This window comes from Neodiprion virginianus, chromosome 1 (genome assembly GCF_021901495.1).
Source record: "Neodiprion virginianus isolate iyNeoVirg1 chromosome 1, iyNeoVirg1.1, whole genome shotgun sequence".
In the NCBI taxonomy this organism is placed as follows: Eukaryota; Metazoa; Arthropoda; class Insecta; order Hymenoptera; family Diprionidae; genus Neodiprion; species Neodiprion virginianus.
The window spans coordinates 21,904,615-21,924,710 of record NC_060877.1 but is presented as its reverse complement, the minus strand read 5'-3'; the positions used below and the strand labels follow the sequence as shown (position 1 = coordinate 21,924,710).

General features: G+C 41.5%; 1 protein-coding gene across 1 annotated transcript; it reads right to left on the bottom strand.

The window, feature by feature from the left end:
* Positions 1–4,351: 4,351 nt before the first annotated feature.
* Positions 4,352–19,404, bottom strand: LOC124304520 (homeobox protein Hmx). The gene is made up of 3 exons (XM_046762882.1): positions 18,134–19,404; positions 7,434–7,741; positions 4,352–5,682 (listed from the first exon to the last, which is right to left on the bottom strand). Exons 1-3 carry the CDS (start codon positions 18,625–18,627, stop codon positions 4,961–4,963), a joined length of 1,524 nt encoding a protein of 507 aa, XP_046618838.1. The 5' UTR covers positions 18,628–19,404; the 3' UTR covers positions 4,352–4,960.
* Between the last annotated feature and the right edge of the window lie 692 nt (positions 19,405–20,096).

Genomic DNA, 20,096 nt, shown 5'->3' with positions numbered 1-20,096 from the left:
GGCAAGGTGAAAAATCATCTACCTAAGTTACTCAAGCTTTGCGATTGCGCTGGATTGAAATGATCGATTCTCCTGGCGATTGTAGCGCAAATAAATAACTGAACGGTAAAATAAAATTGGAATGTGGAAAATGTTTACGTTCAAAGGTTCACTCTTTTCGTGCTTTTTCAAAATCACCTGGTACAATAAATTTTAATTTCACAATTTCACAAGCTGGTTTTTGATAGTTTCTTGTTTATGGATCGATCGAGAAAATTCGTAATTAACCCTGAATAAACGTATGAATAAAGTAGGGCATTTAGTTAATTCATTTTTCAAAATATGACAAACTCCAAGTTTTTAATAAAATACCCATACTTTTTCGGGCAGTTTTTCACAATTGTTGTATTAATATTATGAGATCTTGGAACGTATGTATGTCAAGAAAAAAGAATTTATTCTCTGGATGTTTACAGTATAAATTTCGATTAAGAATTTTCATAATTCTAATTCAGATTCAAAGAACCAGTAAGCTTTTTGGTCTCTTGCAGGCAAAGCTAGAGGTATCGTATTAATCAGTAATACTTTTCGTTTATTTTATACGAGAGGCCAGAAAAAAGTGCGTGGAATGAGAAATCAAAATAAAATCTGAATATTCACGCGTACCCGAAGTTCTTCTGGTCACTAATAATCATTAAGTGTCGACGATAAAAATTTTGGAAAACTGATAAAAAACCTGATTATTCCAGTTATCCAAGGACACGAAGTGGTGAGATTATATCGAAATATGGTATCGAGCTATTCATTTGTTATTCGGCTGATTTTCAATCAAGCTTGATCGATCGAAACTTCAAGTAGGTACATGAATATTAGGGTGTTCCTTATTCAGGGTGTTCACGAATTGTTGCCAGACCATCCCCCAAATCAGCTTCAAATAATTCGAAAACAACCGTCTAATTTTTTCAGATTTTTACATCGAATCTAACATAGTCCGCATTGTGATCGAAGTTTCTTATAGAAATTAACATGGGTAAAACTTTTTCTCAGTATATATTTTGTTGCAAGAGTAATAATGTTCCAAATAATCTGTAACCGCGAGGTTTTGGTGAGAATTAGTGCTACTATCTGGGAAAAAATACACACCATCGTACCAGGCAATCTAGACGAATTGCACAACCTCGAAACCTGACTTTTTTTTTGTTTAGAGAAAGTGCAATTCGTCTAGATTGCCTCGTACGATGATGTGTATTTTTTTTTTTCATATATTATCACTAATGCCGACTAAAACCTCGCAGTTACAGATTTTTTGGAACATTATTACTTTCACGATAAAATATATAGTGCGAAAAAAAGTTTTTCTCATCTCATTTCCATAACAAACTTCGATCACAATGCGGGCTATCTCAGACTTGCTGTAAGAATCTGAAAAAATTTGGCGACTCTTCTTAAATGATTAAAAATTGATTTCAGTGATGGGGCGGTAAAAATTCGTCAACACCCTAAACAAGGACCACCCTAATGAATATACATATTACAGATATGATCTACGGTACTCTGACCTGTACTGATGTACTGCCTAAAAGAAAAGTGATGCACAGCACGATGCCTTGTAATTTCCTCCGCGAAATAGAGAACTGAGTTCCCTACGCGGGCATCAGAAGAATGTATGGTTTCTGGTTGCACCGTTCGTTGGGCGGTCGAATTGTTGGGGTCGTAAGGGTCGTCTCGTCTCAATGGTCCCGTACCGTGAGTCGCCTCATAAACTTTAGGCGCATCTACAATACAGCAAGCATATCCCTGCGAAGTCCGTTGAAGCTGTCGAGTTTCACAGCGGCTCCTCTGCACGTATGCGTGTGTGTGTTCATGTGGTCACACCAGCTCGTATCTACGGATACGGATAAACATGTCCATAGGCGTATAGTAATATATGTATGTATATATATACATAGGTATACGGTGAAGGTTGGTACGTACTAAGGTAGGACCTATTTTTTAGACGGTGTATTATGGCAGGGTCTGTTATTATAATAATCGCAGCGAGGCATTACCTCGTTGGAGGCGCGTTAAATTACTGGATGCATTCACTCATTCGTACCGTAGGTTTTTCCCCGGGCGGGGTGTTAAGCAGAAAATAACATGGAGGCGGTGACTGCAATTCGACGCCGAGTGTCGCGGCACAATACACCGACAAACTTTCAATCTGTCGTCAATTCAATACCTGCCGCGCCCTTACAAATCGACTAAATCTTTTTAACGGGGCACTGCCCCCGTCCCTTCACCCCCTCGGCGGGGCACGCGAATACATCTAGTCCACAAATGTACGAAGTACATTTTTCGTGCGTGCGTTTCAACAATGCGCATGTCTGCGTACGTGTGTGTATTGTAACACGCGACAACGAAGAGGCTTTTCAGCTCTACTACAGCGTAAGGCGAGAACTTGAAACTGGATGCTTCGGGCTTCGCCGTTTAAGCTGGGTTTAAAATTGGTTTCGATTTTTCATCGCTGTGCATCCATTGCCTACCGACAATCATGAACAAAGTGTCTTGTGAAAGCTTCTTCGATGAGGAAATCTTTGTTCTATGGAAAAAAAATTTCCGCAACTTGATTGTTAGAAGCTCGTAAAGATTGGAAATGTTTAGCCGATCGTGAATATTTAATTATTAAAATTGATTTTTCTACCACTGCATTCGTTTGATAAGACCAGCAAAAAATGTACTTAGATATGATTTTTAACTCGTAGGTTTGAATTCTGCGCCATGGGGGGGGGGGGGGGGCATTTTTTAATCGCTCGTAAATGACTTGACGTAATATGTAACTTCATCACCAATACAAGTCAAGACGTAACTGTTGTTGGCTGCAATACGAATTGTAGCTCTGATTTGACTATGATAGTATCTTGTGGCTCCGCCTGTGTATACGATCTTGAAATGAGCCAGCATTGATCAATGACGATGTTTCAAGTTACGGGATATTTATGATTCCGAGTACCAACAACTCCTGCAACCCGAGTAGAGCACAAAAATAATTAGCTTTTTTGAATTTGTCACGCTTATTGGAGTTGATCAAACTGGTGTTGAAATTCGATCCACTACCGATCTGATCAGGAAATTCCTTTATACATGTACACAAAATATTTTGGCACGTGAATAGATCTCTTTTAAATGCGGTGTAGATGATGAATACAGATAGGCGTTAGCCATCGAGTTCACAGAGGACATCAAGCGTAAGATGGCTGTAGGTATCACACAGTCGCGGTTAGAGTATCTTCATAATGACACCCTTTGACAAGATCTTTTTTTAATAGCAAAGGCATAAGGGAAATAAAGTAGAAAAAAAAAAAACGGAATGCAGGGGCGAAACGATCGATGATGACTGAAGTAAAACAGGAGAACACCTGTTGTTCACCCGACTTGAGATGTCATCAGCGGAGTGGTTGCAGCCCATTCATGCAACGTCACGTGGGACTTCGGTGATATACACCCACGTTTTTATATACCGAACAGTAAACATCCAACACATTAAATCCCTGATGCCGTTATTATACCGGCATGTGAAAAGCGAATTCACATGCGGTTGATCAATTTTATTGACTTTCGTTTCAGTGCGCATTTTTTTGGCCAAAACAAGCCTTCCACAGGATCTTGTATGTTGTATGCTACATAATGATTTTGAACTTGTAGTCACATTATGGGTAGAAGTTATATTCTATCAAGATCGCATCTCCGCGGATGTTCGTATAAATGCCTCTTTGTATAAAGGGTTAGGGAATGGGGTTGGTTTTGAACCAAGTAATTCAGTTTGAATATTCGAAAAGAAAAAATACTTCAGCAAACTAATTATAAGTAGAATATTAGGAGAATGTGGAGAGATTCATAAACATTTGTTAAATGATGAACTTGAACGACAAAGAATAGCCCGAAAGACGCGCTGGGAAAAGAAAGTGTATTTTCGGTTTCCACAGTCACAGGGGACAACCTTTACGTGTTTAACCAGTCAAGTAAGGAATTTGAAATTTGTGACTAAAACTTCTAGCAGCTCAAAATGGGAGTGCAAAGTTGAGATGTTGGTTTACTCGGTGTCACGAATACCCAGATTTATACACGTAGAAAATATACGGTATGGCATACGTAATATAAAGTAGGGAAAAGAGCAGGCGATGGAGAGAAAAATATATGTGTATATATATATATATATATATATGTACGAAAATAAAGCACTAACAATAATACGCACATTCGTCGAGAGTGAGCATCCAGGAAAAGGGCGGCGCAAAGATGTACTCCGCATACGGTGTGAGAGATGAACCGCGAAGACGAATGGAGTGGTGGAGTTCAGAGATCACACAGTTTACGTCGCGCACACGCCTGTATGTGTGTCGAAAGTGTGATATGCAGAGGCTGAGAAGACAAGAGCAATACTTAAATGGAAGGTTGAGAGATCAGAGGGTCGAGTGAGATGATTGAAGTGCATCGCGTGTCCCGACTGCATCGCATTGTCACCAAGAGTCGAGTCCCACGTGGCCTCGTGTTCATAGCGAGCAGTTCCATTCCGATCTAGATGTATGCAATTCACATGCATATAGCATACGTATCTCACTTCAGGGCTCAGGTACCAGCGTGGGTGGATCACGCCACAGACCCGGTATGTATAAGGGTAAAGATGGAGTGTATCATCCACGCTGGGCATCTTTGCTCATATGAATATGCGGTAAGGAATAAAAAGCCTCCGTTATATGTAGCATTTACAATGTAATATAGATATATTAGATTTTTTTTTATTCGTTAATAGTAATTTTTGTATGCGATAGACAATGAACGTTTTTGTGAGTAAGTGATACCTACAGAGAGGGGATGGTGTTTTCTTTTTCATTCCTGCTCGTTCGTTCGTTCTTCCGTTCTTTCTTTCTCTCTCGCTTTTTCGGGACGGGGATAAGGAAAAGGATGCTTCATCGTAATATCTCTCCTTGCTATATTCAAGGTATTATTGCGTAGAGGGTTGCGGTGGCGGTGGTGGCGGATGAGGATTCGGCGGGGGCGGTGGCGGCGGTGGGGGTTGGGGGTGCACCTGGTGCGGCAGCAAAGCGTGCTGAACATGAGCAGGATGATGATGGTGGTGGTGATGGGCATAGAATATGGCCTGATTTTGGGGATGCGGCGGGTTGCAGGAAGCCGCCACAGAGTGGGAGAGGGATGGTTGTCCCGACGGATGTGCTGACGACGACGAAGAAGCCACGGACGAGCTTGCGGAGGCTTCGTGATAGAGAATTGGCACGCGGACGAGCCTCTGTGCAGCGTGCGCCATGTTTGCAGCCTCGAGCTCAGCGGCAAGCTGTCTTTTCCACTTGTTTCTTCGATTTTGGAACCATATTTTCACCTGCGTTTCAGTCAAACGTAGAGACGCTGCTAGGCTGGCTCTTTCCGAGGACGATAGGTAGCGTTTCATGTCAAAGGTACTTTCCAGCTGAAAAACTTGCGATCGGGAGAAAACGGTCCGTGTCTTTTTCTTCCTCTTCATACTCCCGGAATCCCTCCCGTCGACGCCGACCCCCATTTGACCGCTACCTGACGAGTGTAACGTGGAATTACCGTCACCGTCACCGTCGCCATCGCCGTCCCCGTCAACCGGATCGTCATGACCGTCGTCACCAGAGGATGGACTCCGTTCTCGAGCCATGGTCACTCCGTGGTCTTCCTCCTCATCGTCTGTCAACCAATAAATCCGAGATAATGAAACAATGCGGGAAAGTTCAATATGCGAGATCAGTAAATGTCTCTCAAGTTGGGACCCTACCATGTGTAAAGTGTCAAATCGGTATAAAATGGTATAAAACGATTCGAGCCAACAGTATTTAATCTCAAAGGCTTGCGCGTTGTTTTGGTTAAAAAATATATTATTTTATATAATTAACTGGAATTGTCGACAGTTTCCTTTCATTATGTGCTACTAGTTATTTCAAATTAACTCGACGTGTAGTTGACAAAGTATCGAGGCATGGCGTTGTAAAGCCGTTGAGATTTAACGATCCTGTCTCTCGAGATCTCGTGGAAACTGTTGAATTGTACAAACATAAAATTAATTACTAGTCAGAGAAATATTTGATTCTTCTAGAAAATCTTTATATTATTTGTTTTGGTTTTAGTTTAATTATCAGCTCCTGACGATTTATATGGGATTTTGAATGTACACCAAAGATAGAATACGCATATTGTCGATGTGATTTCTATACGATTTACAACAGTTGCTGTTTATGTCGATGAAATCAAGATTGTAAATTTTCTCAAACTCTTCCACTATTATGTTTGAAAACAAATTTGTGTGCGTAGGAAATGAATAATCACTTCGCAGTTTCATCATATTTCAAAATTGAAAATTCGAAATACACCGTGTATAAATTTAAGGAATGGGGTATCTTTTTGCGAGGTCTTGATGAAATCATTGACATGTACACAGAAATTATTTTTTCAATCAGTGATCCCGTTGTACAAATGATGCGTAAGATTAAAATCGAATAAGAATTACGAACCATAAAATTAATGTAAAGGATGCGAACTTGAAAGGATGTATGTTAAGGTAGTTCACAATTCATGTTATCGAAAAATTAGCTCAAACACTACCGATATGTCAAAATTGTTCATATTACGGATATTTCAGTAGATATTCAGAGAGAAAAGTAAAGAAACAGGATCTAACCAAAATCTAATCGTAAGAAGAAACTATCGGGTTGAGGTCTCTTTCGGGAAATGCAAAAAAACTTTGCAGAATAAAGAAATGAATACAAGCTTAGAAGTTCGAGACTACTCGGTCTGGGTACCCAGTTGCATAGTTAACAATAAGCGAGTCTCAGAATCGATACGTAACACGTTTCAGTGTACACGTCTAAAGTTTCACACACAGGCGCAGGTAAAACCGCGAGCGGCGTAACGGCCAATTGTGACGCAAGTATGCTCGATGTCGTAGTGCGGAGTCCGAGTCCCTTGAATAAAGTGGCATGGCCGATGAGAGCAAACAACAGGGCTCGGGGTAACTTGTTCTCAACTTAAGTAGACAACGGGGTACGGTATACACGCGGGTATATAGGTAAGCGATTGATAGCTAAGTCGATCGGCGCTGGCTTGTCACTGCGGAAGCCATGGAAGCCATAGCTTCGGGGAATGGTAGGGGTCATCCTCGAGTGCCCGGTTGGCTGATTGTCCCTTGCAGTTACTTTCGCCGTCAACTTTCAACATGCGACGACTACCGTTACTTCAATTTCCTTCTAAACCCAGAAGCGGTTTGTCAACTCGACTGCAAATATTTATTCACTAGCTTCCAACAGTCCTCAGGTTTGGGGCTCACGAAGTGCGATAAAAGCTCCGCGTGCAGCTCTGAAATATCGGAGGTCGTTCCTCAGCGAGGCGTGGTGATGTCGGGGTGCGATAAATCTAATCGAGACTGCGTATTTGGAGGGGCTCACCTCTCTGCAAAAAGGTCGCCGAAGGACTTTGCCGATGGGAATTTCCATCGTTCGATGAGTGGTGGTTGAGGGTTTGTAGCGTGTGGCTTGGTCTCCAGTGAAAAGGCCAACCCCCGCTGGCGGGTAGCATTCTTTGAATGTTTTCAGCATCCGCGGCTTCCTGGCCACTACTAGTCACGTTTGTTCCCGTCGTGGTTAAACGTGGGTGATGCTGATGCTGATGGAGGTGCTGGAGAGGCGACGGGAAGAAAATACTCCCGATTCCAACGGGGTAGCGGCCAGCTATCAACGAAGACATTATCCCCAGTCTGAAACGATAACGGTTTAATTATAGCAAGCCTTGATGCCAATTATTTCCACGATGCTTGTATTTCAGGCAACCAGCGCTGATCCAGCTGCTCACAACTTTTCTCTAATCGGAGATGCGTATTCAAGTTTCGGTTCCGCGAGAAGGGTTTACTCAAGGAGGTAAGAGCACAATTGAAATATGGAAGTGTAATGTATCACATCCTGATTTATTGCTTCTAACAGAGCGCGACGACGTCTGAGAAGACAGAAAATTCTATCCGATCTTTTAGACTGGTTTATACCCAGAGCAAAAGTACACAGGTATGGTAAATTTCGGATTATAGGTATTAGAGATATTTACCACCCAGACAAAATACCTTACATATTGGATGAGAATTGTTGAGTGTATAGGGTCTTTGTTGGTGGCCTTAAATTACGTCAAGGTGTACTTGGAACGGCGTGTTTAGTTTCGACAGAACTACTTGAGTGTTGTTTCGATTATCAATGCATCATGATGTGAATTTTTTAATCCTAGTCACAGATTTTTTGAATGCTTCCGAATTACTATTTGAAAACCTATCAACGAGCTGCTAATTGGTTTATAAAAGCCTTAAATTGGCAGCGTTTCGAGAATGGTGACGGTAACCGGATCAGAGCGGATTTTCTAAGGAAGGAACTTGGTTATTAGAAAAGATGGAAAAGAACAGACAAAAAAGACACAACAATCAATGAGGAAACAAAAGGAGGGAAGAAACAAAACATAATACTTATTTTCCGTCAGTTAACTCGATTGGACTTTTTCATCACATTCTGCAGCTTTGCAGTATTATCTTTTTTAAGGTACTAGCTATAACTAAAGTTGAATGGTAAAACTGAAATAAAATATTAAGCGACGCGATGCCCAAGTGTCATTACGAAAGGACTATCGGAAGTTTAGTCCAAGTTCTCAATCGGTTTACCATGTTAATTGCTCAACTAGACATTAAATTTTAAAACATAGATCACTGCAGTACGCATCCATCCTAAATGGCTGTAAAATGAATTCGTAATCACAACGATAAATTCATTGGTGTTTGTTGAAAGTCAAGTTTTCTTATTTTGTAACATTTCGGGAGTCTATTGTGGTTGGCGTATGAAATATGCCTGGGTTTCTAGGACCCTCACGTCGGGTGACAAAAAATTCTGAAAGCGACATGCTTAGCTTCTGCACGTCTATGGGTTCCAATTTAGGTGTCAGCAGCTACGCAGGCGAGAGCTGTCTTGTCTTTTTCGCGTCTCATTCCGAATTCAGAGTTGCCAACCGTCTGTAGCGGCGGCCATTTTGGGCGGTAGACGGCGTCTAATTTCACGCCTGAGGAATCGCGGAGTTATAACGAAAGACATCAAAGAGCAAACGATGCGGGGTGATGATTTCGACCGTTTTGCACAGGTATGTAGGTACGTATATAAACTCGGAGTCTACACCGTACAATTTGGAAACTTTTGTACGCCGAGCACAGAAGGGTAAGTAATTAATTCAATCATGTCCATTAGGGTAGCCAGGTCGTTTGCCTTGCGCGTATTACATAAAGTTTCTTTAATCGTTCAAATGGCCGTTGCGTCCTCGTTTCGGCAGCTTCGCCATGCGAAAACTGGGTTCTTTGAAACTCGGATTCTGGAGTGCGAGTCTCAAGAGGGAAATTGGAGACGCAGGTTTGGTCAGGCTCATAATACTCCCTCTCTCAACCTCTTAGCCGAGTTTCGAATTCGGGGGGCGGCTTATGCCGTTGGCGGGGAAAAAGCTCGGATTAATACTTCCGTTTTTGCAGACTCCATCCCCCGCGGGGACACTTCAAAGGTTGCAGTTTGAAAATCGAGTCGTAAGGAATGTCGGCGTTTGTTAGGTATACGTAAATCCGAAGTATAATAGATGCTTTCCTCATACGACGATAATTGCAAAGTCCTAGCGATTGCGAGCTCTGTCTCCGTGCATGTAACATGTTACAGCCGCAAGCACATCGATTGGCGTAGGTTCGCGGGTGCAGGTTTAATAACGCGTATTTTATCATTTGTAATTCTGAAATTCATTCGTGTAGACCCTGCGCACAAAGGGTCTCGGGAGAGTTGGCACCCCTGCAGGCAATTACCTCTTTGCACATTAGCAAAGCTGGCCCTGATAGCTCCCAAGGTGGGCGGGCCATTCACGATCGATATAAGGTAGGTACCTGCACACATAGATACGTTACCACAACCGTCCTCATAGCTTGCCCAGTTGTTAACAAATATTACACTCTTTCAGCTTCTTCTCCAAAGCCATTATAGGTGGCCGTTATATTTGATTATTACCCTGCTATTTGGACAACTTGGAAAAAAGGTTGGTCATACGAAGGAAAATGTTTAGATTTCATAACTTTACAAGTCGATGCGAAACATTGGATTAGATATTTATTCTTCCTATTGCTTTTGGGTCTGTTTTTACGAAGTTGTGTATCATTTTCGTGGGTTTTGGGTGGAGGTGAAGGGCCGGGAGCTCGTTTCTGCATTGTCTAATTTAGGGAGGCTGGAAGGATCTACTTCGCTGAAGGTTATACGCTATGCTAGTATAGAGAAACTAATATAAGTCACGTACAATGTCTGTTTCGTGATACATTACAAGTATAATGAGATTTACTAATGTTTACATTAAGAACATTGTTCAACTTTTGCATCTTTTGACTCTATCAATTTTATTATTTTTTATCGAGTGACAACTATTTTCTCGACTCAATAAGCGATACCATTATGACGTTCTGTCAACTAATTCAAAATTCACCAATTTTGAATTAGATCAGTACGTTCTAATTTTTTTATGGTTTCAGTCTCGACAGTTAGTACCAAATTCTTAACTGCACATGATCCAACTGTGTATAACATTATTAACTAGTAATGGTTCAAATTGTTTTGTATTAGTTAAGATATCAAGAAATGGTATATAGATTTGTTAAGATTCAAACGTTAACATTATCACAGGACAATTTAGAGCTCCGATTCTATAATGGTATAAGAGGTCTTCCAGGAAAAAAATCCGGAATGGAACGGAAGAAAACAGTTCGATTTGGGTATTAAAAGGACAAAATTGTGCCACATTATCAACGTTCTACACTTATATACATGATTTACCTACGATCAAGATCTTGGAAATGTCATTTTTTAGTCGAGTAAAAGTCTCAATTCACGACATTGATATTTAAGAAAAGCTTGATTCATTTCTGGTTTTTATCTCACAGAGTTTCAATGTAGCTACAAGATTTTTTAATACTCTGATATTGAACGTGAATATGATTAATTGTCAATGTTTAAGTGTAAGATTAAAAACCGTTAGTTTCAATGACTAAATAAGCGCCTACAGAGTTATAGAAATTAAAGGTAGTCCCATGGTATTGATCGATATATATATATATATATGTTGCTCCCAAATAAATGTTCATATTGAAAATTTCAATATGAAAACAGGCGTCACGGTATTGAATATTGAAATATAAAAATAAAATGTGAGGTACCTTTTATTTCTGTATACATTCACTCTAATGTCTCCGCTTACACATATAAAGATATTTGCCGAAAGTGGCAGGCGGTCGATCTAAGGTGACAATTGCTCAGAATTACTAGCCTGGTAAGACGAAGATACTCAAACCAGGGCTTCCGAAGCCCTAAAACTTCCCCCGCCGACGATGCCACTCTACGTCCGCAGGTATACACAAGCGTATAGGTGTATATATAGGTGTATATATCTATTTATGTATATATACCATACGCGAGCAGCTCGATTTCTCACATAACGTCTGCACGCTCCCGGGATCGCGTTTGCGTTCGCTTCTTCGGCAGCGAGGACAAATACATAAGGAAATAAAAAAGAGACACAGGCGCGTAGAGGTATAAGGTCGAAAAGAAGAGGGATGGCGCCGCGACGGCGAAAGGGAGAGGGAGTAAGGGCACGACACAACAAACAAATTAACAGCTTTATCCCGCTCCAAGCAGTATATCTATACCTAGGTGAGATTACGTACGATACATCTTGAACAAGCGGCTGACGGCTAGCAGACGGCCGCAGATGCCCCGAGAAGATAAAAATGAAATCTGACGTTCACTGTTTGTAAGCATCGCTGCAACCCTCGTCCAGGTACAAACACCTATTATCTTTACCGCGCGCTGCAGTTGGTAACGTTCCTATGCCCTTTTTCAGCCCTAATTGTTTCCTTTACATCCCAAAGTTTCCGCCTTGCTTCCCATGCATCTATCCTCGCAGTCTAGATCCTGGTCCGCATAGACACGCCGGCAAATCTGTAATGGTCACTAAAATCTTTTGCGTTCTCTTTCGATCTCTTGGGTCTAAGTATACACACACAAAGCGATGTTCTCTTAAGTTTTTTCTGTACCAAGGGTTTTTCGATATTCCGATTTTTTATGTCAAAGGTGGTTCCAGAAATTTGTTGTTTTATCGCTAACTCTACCATACTAGCGATCCTCCTCAGATGTTCGTCTATTTGTAAGTATCCCACAGTGTGTACATTCAGCTAGGAATACCTATTTTCAGCGTTACTAAAAACAGTCATTTTTGCGATGCGCTTCATCACTGAACAAACCAATTCAATTGATCAAGTATGATCAAAATATTTTATCATTGATATTCTTTTTTTCATAAAATTATTTACTACTGCGTTATTTTATTCCTTTTATACGATTTTATATAATACTTTCTATCAATATCGTATAAACCGGCTCTGAATGCCTCAGATTTTTCAAATTTCGAATTTTTTTTTGCTACAAGCATACGTTCAAAAAATAGGATATAGTAATTTTTGATGTCCAAATCAAAAAATTGTTTTGATGATTTGATGAACTTGAATCTATAAGCCCTGAAAACTTAATTTTTGTTAACCAGCCCTTTTCGAGATCATCGTCAGAGGTATTAGAAAATTATAATTTCGAATATGTTTCGGCAAAAGAATCCGTTAAAAGAAACAGAATATGTCAATTTTTCATGTTCATTATCCGAATTTAAAGTTCCGTAAATATCTGATTGTTTCATCGAACCGTGTCCGAGATCAGGCCAAGAGTTTATTGGAACAAAGAGATGGACTGACTATTTTCTAAGAACCTGTTTCTTGGATACGAGAGGCTTACAAACGTCCACATTCATTGTAATTAGAAAAATTTATTTTCGACCAGATTTCTCATAAGTCGCGGAGCTTTCAATACTTAAAAAAACTGCACACACTTTTTTCCCATGACAGTATGCGAAAAACGTCACCAGAATTTTTCGCGCTAGTAAAAATACAGGTACGCTCGGGGTAAATCGTTATTGTGTCAAACATTTTAGAGCTTACAGAACTCGAAAACATTAACCGGCACGATCTGATTAACGGAGAGGAAATTTTTTGAAAGAAAATGTATTTGTGAGTAGGTATTATTTGGTCCTTTCTTGGCTGTCCTAAATCCAGACCTTCAGGCCTCAAGCTAAGATCTGAAAGTGGTCAGGTACTTAGCGGCAGGCCGCTTGTGCCAACGTAAAACGCGCTCTCTTGACACCCCCTCGAGCGATTGTCGTGAGATGTTATTATGCAGCACCTCGGCAAGTTCTTAATTTGCGACAAGTAGTCCCAGCTCAGTTTGAAAAAACTCAACGAGGCTGCCGATCGTTGCTAACAAGGATGATAAACCGGAGGACTTGAGAAGGTCCGGATATATATGTCTAGCTTGTGTCTTAAAAGCCGAGATAATATAGACGGATCGCACAGCTTATCACGGCGGGGGTTTGATCAATAATAAATCAGATCGGGTACTTCCTTCCTGCAGGCAAAAGACGCACCCCGAAGTGCACGGAAGATATTCTCCGGGGATTCGCCGGCTTCTTACATCCCCGATATACGCGTTATGTGCCTCTATACTCTCTAGGCTACTCTACCGTCTGCATCTATTATGCAAGTACCACCAAATTGATTCCTCCTATTCGCCCCGCGTCCCTTGGCCCAGCGATGCCATGTATACCAACCGTTGAACGATACCTCCTTAGAGTTTCTCATCGCCATTAATGCATCTGCGGCTCTTCCTTAGAACCGCACGAGGCACATGTTTCTCCCGTGAATTGGGTTAAGTCGCTGTTCAACATGGGCAATAAACACCTTGCCGTTAGGTGCCAAAGCTTTATGAGTTTACCCAAATGTCTGTGAATAGTGACTGTGATTAGTATCTTTTTTATGCAATGTATATCGTTTGTTGCATTATATCTATAAATATTGGAAAAAATAATATCAAACATATAACTGTTTGATAGTTCATCTTTCTCTGCCCGGTAACGCGATACGTACCCAAAATCTTGCACAAACTTTGTTTCATTTTTCCCAGGGTATAAATGTGTATTCAATCGCTTTTTCAAAGACTCGTGTACCTCGAAGTATGAAGTTGAAAAAAATTTCTTAAAATTTGAGATGTTGAGCATTATTTATTCTTCTGAACATTTTTAGTTGAAATCGAGATGAAACTCATTCATTCGAATGAATCAAGAGGAAAAAAATCAAATTATGTGTAACTTAAGATGTTTTTTTTTTATGAGTATTTGAGTTTTTGTCTTTCCTGTTGCAAAGTGACACTTAAGAAGGGATGTTCATATAAAAGATGAGTGTCTTTTCGAAACAAGAATAGTGAATCAAGTTTTTGCACTACAGTACTGAAATACCATGAGAAGCTATTAACTCTTTTACCAGCTGTTTCTTTAAAAGATGTCTGAATTGTTGAAAAATTAATTTGCCATGCACATTATATTTTCGGAGATTTGCAATATGCAGGATTTGTTTAGAAAGACACATTTTTTGTAAAATTTGTAAATGCATAATTGTGCAAATCCAACATATTATTAATCACTTATATACTTTCTGTACCACTGGAAAAATTAATTTCCTAATGTTTTTCGTCATGATTTTAGACAACTTTATAAACTTGAATAACACAAGCAAATTGAATAAAGCGCTGAAAGGTGCTAAAAGCCACAGGAAAGTTTTCATTTAAGTTCCGTTTTTGATAAACCGTCATTTAGCGAAGGGACCGGAAAGTTAAAGAGGTTTTTCCCCATCAGCTCGTACGTTTCGAATGGAAAGCCCCATGTGTATACGTCACAGATGTGCCGAAGAGGGAGCGAGTCGTCGCGAATATTACTTTGACGATTTCAGCTTTCTATTCATCGCGCACCGCTAATTATGTATCTGCGAACACCGAGGAACAGATTGCAAGCGTATATGCAAGTAGGTACGTGTAGAGTATTCCGTCCTTTAGCTAGTTGTATAAGAGCGTATAATCCGCATCGTGCAGGATGCGAACGTAGCTAGAGGATTTGAAGCGACGTTGATGAAGTCTGGAAAAGACGAGCCAACAACAGCGGGAGAACAATTGTTTCACTTCGCTCTCGACACACGTTAAACTCAATATATATGTACAGCATGATGCGATGTAACGTTGGGAATATTGCGATAATTAGTAGCGCCTCGATTATAATGAGTTTCAAATTTCCCGCCACTCACAGTCCGCACGCATTCACGTTTCCCGTATGCGTTCCACATGTACGCGAATTAAACATTATGGTTTGTGTAGGTATATAATCTGCAAATATTTCCGCTTATAGTGGGTTAGAGTGAAATATACACATCGTTGCCAACGGTAGATTATCACAGATTTACAAGAGAGTGAATCAATTTGAACATATTTTCATTCCCAGTTTCAGTATCACTGCAGGGATACTGAAGCTACTGGTCAATTTTCATTACATAATCCATGTTCGTGAAAGGTTATCATTCGATTCGTATGTTTTATCTAGCAGTCGTGTGTACTGCAGCAATTCACATTTCACTTCTTATTCCAAAGGTTCGACAGAGTTTTATTAAAATTAAGTATGGAAATTGTACTCACAGTTTCAAGTAATTATATAAAAGAGAAGTATATTTATAAAATTTTAGCGTGTGCAGTTCGATGCCAGTCTGTGTGATTGACACGAGTAATTTGGATCCGGCAAATTTCATGAAGAATTTATACTATTGCATGGTAATACATTGATGAGGCTCTAAGAATAAAAAACTGTAGCTAATGTTTACGATTGTAGTAGAAAGAATGTAAAACAAGTGTAGTTATTATAAACCCATGTAATACGTGTTTGACAAATTTTACAGACGTGTTTGAAAGGATCGGTAAAGTTGATTCTTTTAATTTAAAATATCATTTTGTAAGCAAGCATGCCAATTTTCACCGCGCAGTCTGCTCAAGCACTCTACTTAAAAGACAAAATAGTGAATAACAACTCTGTTCATATATGTATATAACGAACCTTACCACGAGACATCGTACACTCACTTTGCTCGGATTTTTTACACCAATAAGCTGTCCGCTAACAGCCTTGCACATGAGTCTGTCAAAGAGCGGGCGTGAAGTTTTCAGGTTCGTTCATGTCAGCAGTGAATACTTAATCGCGTTGATAATATGTATGGAAATGTAATATTGTCCGATGTCAGATGTCTCGCCCTCGAGGTGCGTACAGCGGGAGTGAGTTTGAGGCCTAATCAAATGGTAAACGCCTGGAAAACAAGCAATTGGAACCATTAGGGCTTTGCTTGGGGCTAGAGGGTGCAAATCTGATAAAATCATCTCGAACCCTCTCGACGCAGCGCTCTCTTCCGCGAACCCCTCTCACCCGAGTTTTGGTCTCCCCCTCTCTCCTAGTAGACCTATCTAATGCCACCCGATGTAAGTAATGCAATGCGAGGGAAGCCGGATTCGTTGTTATTAAATGAGACAGCCTAATAGACCCATTACCGTCCGCAGTATCTCCCCCTATTCGGATCCGAGTGTCGCGTTATACGTGTCATCCGCAAATACATACGGGTACAGTACGCTTCTTGGTTATACCAACTATTATTCCAGGGTGGTACTCGATACCCCCCCACCTCATCGATCATGCGAAATCTCTAGGGCGGCTGGTTGGCTGGTGCTTTTATTTGTCACTCGTTTGGGCATTTGGCTAGTGCCAATACGAACCACTAGTACCACAGTGGAGTCGATGGAGGCTGTATCTAGGTTGTGGTTTCTTTTGTCGTCTATTGGAAAAACGAAGCTGCATTCAGCCCCGGGGTAAAGGAACGGTGTAAGAATAAAATCATTTTGTCCGGTACATCGCACCGGCTAGTCACCAGTGGCTCCACGGCGCGAAATAGTTTGTTCGAAAACTGTTACGGCTCCGACGATTATTGTATAGTTATTTCAGCTATTTCGGTTCCTTGGCACGAGATTTTTGTGCTGCAAATACCGAGCGGACGAATATTAATATGCTCACTCGATGAATCGAAGACACCGGTACAGTATTTGAACAGATATAATTTTATGTGATGTTATATCGTGTTCAAGAACTCTCCAATTAGGGTGAAATATCTAAGAATTTAATTTCAAACAATTTTTTTGTTCAGTTCTTATTGCTTCATATTTATAATTAGCTTTTGGTCACTCAACTTGTAGGCCTCAGTGTAATTTTTTTCGTTCCTAATCTCATGTGCTCCTACCGTTGACACCATGGTCTGGTTTTGGATGCAGGAATTTTTTATGGTTGCTGCTAGTGGTACGTCCGAAACTGAAAATAGTGTAACTTGTTCGATTGATTGAATAAAACGATTAATGGGTATCAGCTTCTTGAAACGTCGGCTGTATTTACGTTCGATTGGCTCTTAATTTCTGTCTAAGCTACCATTCCAATAACTGCGATCATTTGATTCTTCAATTTAATCCAGATAAGGAATTGATTAGTTCTCCATTACATTATTAAGGCACCTTGTGCAAAACAAGCCATCAGTTTTTAACAGTGTAGGATAACTTCAACTTTTCAACTAGCAATCAAATTTGAATGAATTGATATTTCACCGAATACGTTGTCGTTTGGTTTTCATATATAGTCAATATTCGTTCTTCTCAAATCATATGATAATCCAGTGGTATCAACGGGAATTACGAAGACCGTGACATGATGAAATGTGGCTCAGTTTTCACCAATTAATATATTTTGCAGATCGTGCTCAACAGGGTGAAATACCGGCATCTTAGAATAACAAGCTGCTATGAATATAGGATTCAGAATCAGCGAATGGTACCCCATTGTTTTAAAACCATATTTTAACGAGATTTGGAAGTTAATTTACATTCTTGTAATGGAATATGTAAGTACAGGTAACTAAACAGAAGTTCAAAGTATAAAGTTATTTACTAAATCGTATCTTGTCGGGTCAAAAGTTTTTGGACAGCATTTTCGAACAAGAAACTCCTTGATTCGTTATGTTTAAGACACTCTGAACGATTGTCTGGAGCCAATGGCTGTTATTACTACTTGATTGCTATCAGAACGAAGGGAACAAATGAGACGAACCTACCTAGAGAGCATGGCAAGATCCGTCGTTGCATGGCCCATCAAAGGGTTGCCTTCGGCAGAACCAAAACTCGAACTGTTCCCGTTGACGCCATGAGCCGAGCTGCCGGTGGTGAGACTTCCAAGCCTTGGCAGACCAAGAAGATGCGACGATTCGCTGGGCGAGGCCGAGGCAGTTTGTGGCAAAGTCTGCGGTGGTGTGCTAGCCTGGAGGACCTGACGAGGCGGCTGATCTTTCGGGGTAGGAGACGAGGCCGCGACGGCTATCGGAGACTCGGACCGTCCAAGGATGCTGGATATGCTGAACGAGGTGTATTGCGGGGTACAAGCAGGTCTCAGGGGAGCTTTGCCGCCGTTAATTGTACAAGAATTGCTTATGCTACAATTATTTTTGTCCTGAATGAGGAGTTCGGCCGGTGCCGAGCTACTCCGTGAACCCTCAAGCTCCAAGTCCTCCTCGGACACAACCGACACCTCGATTTCCGTCTCACCAGACATTTTATCACTCGTTTAGCAGCCGAATTATGTGGTAGTAACACACGGAGACACCAACTCTATTGTACTAAAAAATTGTTATACCGTTTCCTCGTCAAACGCGGCGGCATTTTTACCTCTCGAATAGATTACGTCGGTTGACGAGTCGCAGACATTTGATTCGAACACATTGCACAGTAACTCACAACTCGAGATGTTTTTGAATCAATCAAAGTTCCAGAATCATCTGGACGGCCGATTGTCACGCGTTTCTTGATGTCACTCAACACGAGAACTTTGCGATTTGATCGTCACTTGTTTACACATAGAAAGGGATTAGCATCACTCCTGAAGAAAATACCATCACCGCACTCGTAGATCGGCAGATTTGATTTAGTGCTGATTCACCGTTTCCTGGGCCTCTTCGCACTATGATTCAACAACGTGCAACGCATATGGACAAGGGGTCGAGTCATGTAGTCCTGTACTACAGCTTCGTAAGCGATCAGGTTTCGGGGGTGCAAACCGTACCTGCGGTCGAAAGCGATCGAAGTGCTTCCTTCTCAGATTATCACCGACCGACCCCAAGAATTCGTGGTCCGGAATATTCGACTCGCGATGAACAGCGTGCTCTCAGAGCCTGCCTCCTCACGGGTTCGGAATCGCTTTAAGTGACCGACGATAGATACTGTTTGCGACTACCGGCGGAACTCGAGTATAACACATCGTGGTGAAAATCACGCACAAACACAAACCCCTCAACGCAGTAGTGTCCTGGTCGTGTTGTCGTCGTCTCGTGCTTCAGCGTCCCTCGTCGGGTGCTCATCCACGGGGATGCTAAGCTCAGGTCGAGCGAGGAGGATGCCGGGGGCGTGGCCATCCTTAGGGGATGGATTCGCCTCACCGCGATTCGACGCAAGGGCGATCGATGCTCCGCGTCTCGGCACCGGTTCGGGGGTAGCTTTCCGAGTCCGCCAATCACCGAAGGGAGGTTTCCTCCACGGCGCGGAGCCTCTCGTCGACTACGTGCAACGGTGTGCCGTGTGTTACTTATCCATTATAACACTCCAAGATCTTGATTCAAGCCTGTAGCGCGGCAGGCTTTTAACCAATTAGCCTTTATAGCCGCTGCCTGCGCCCCTGCCGCCCCTCTCGCTCACCCAAAGTCCCGTAGTATATATCCACCCGCACCCAACCAACCATCCACCTAATCTACCTTGGGTATTTGGCTATACCGTCGCCCGGCGCTCTGCAGGCTGCCTGTGTGTCCATGCACACCGCCACACGAGCCTCGTCTCCTGGTGTCGACCTAATACCTACCCAGTCTTGGGCGACGAACGCGTTACCAGATGATATTGAGACCCTCTCTCTCACTCTCTTCTCTACAATGGCTCTCGAGATTTACATCTCGGTCTAGGTGTTCCCGACAGTATCGTAAACCGCTGCTGGTTATACGGGGAATCCCCCCGATGTTGTTCCAAAATTATTTGCCT

Bases quoted from the DNA above. Each gene is read 5' to 3' on its own strand.
- LOC124304520 (XM_046762882.1), bottom strand. From the start codon at position 18,627: ATGTCTGGTGAGACGGAAATCGAGGTGTCGGTTGTGTCCGAGGAGGAC. The intron at 7,742-18,133 runs GTAGGTTCGTCT...TTATCGTTTCAG, and splicing joins GATCTTGCCATGCTCTCTAG to ACTGGGGATAATGTCTTCGT. The intron at 5,683-7,433 runs GTGAGCCCCTCC...ATTGGTTGACAG, and splicing joins GGCGACCTTTTTGCAGAGAG to ACGATGAGGAGGAAGACCAC.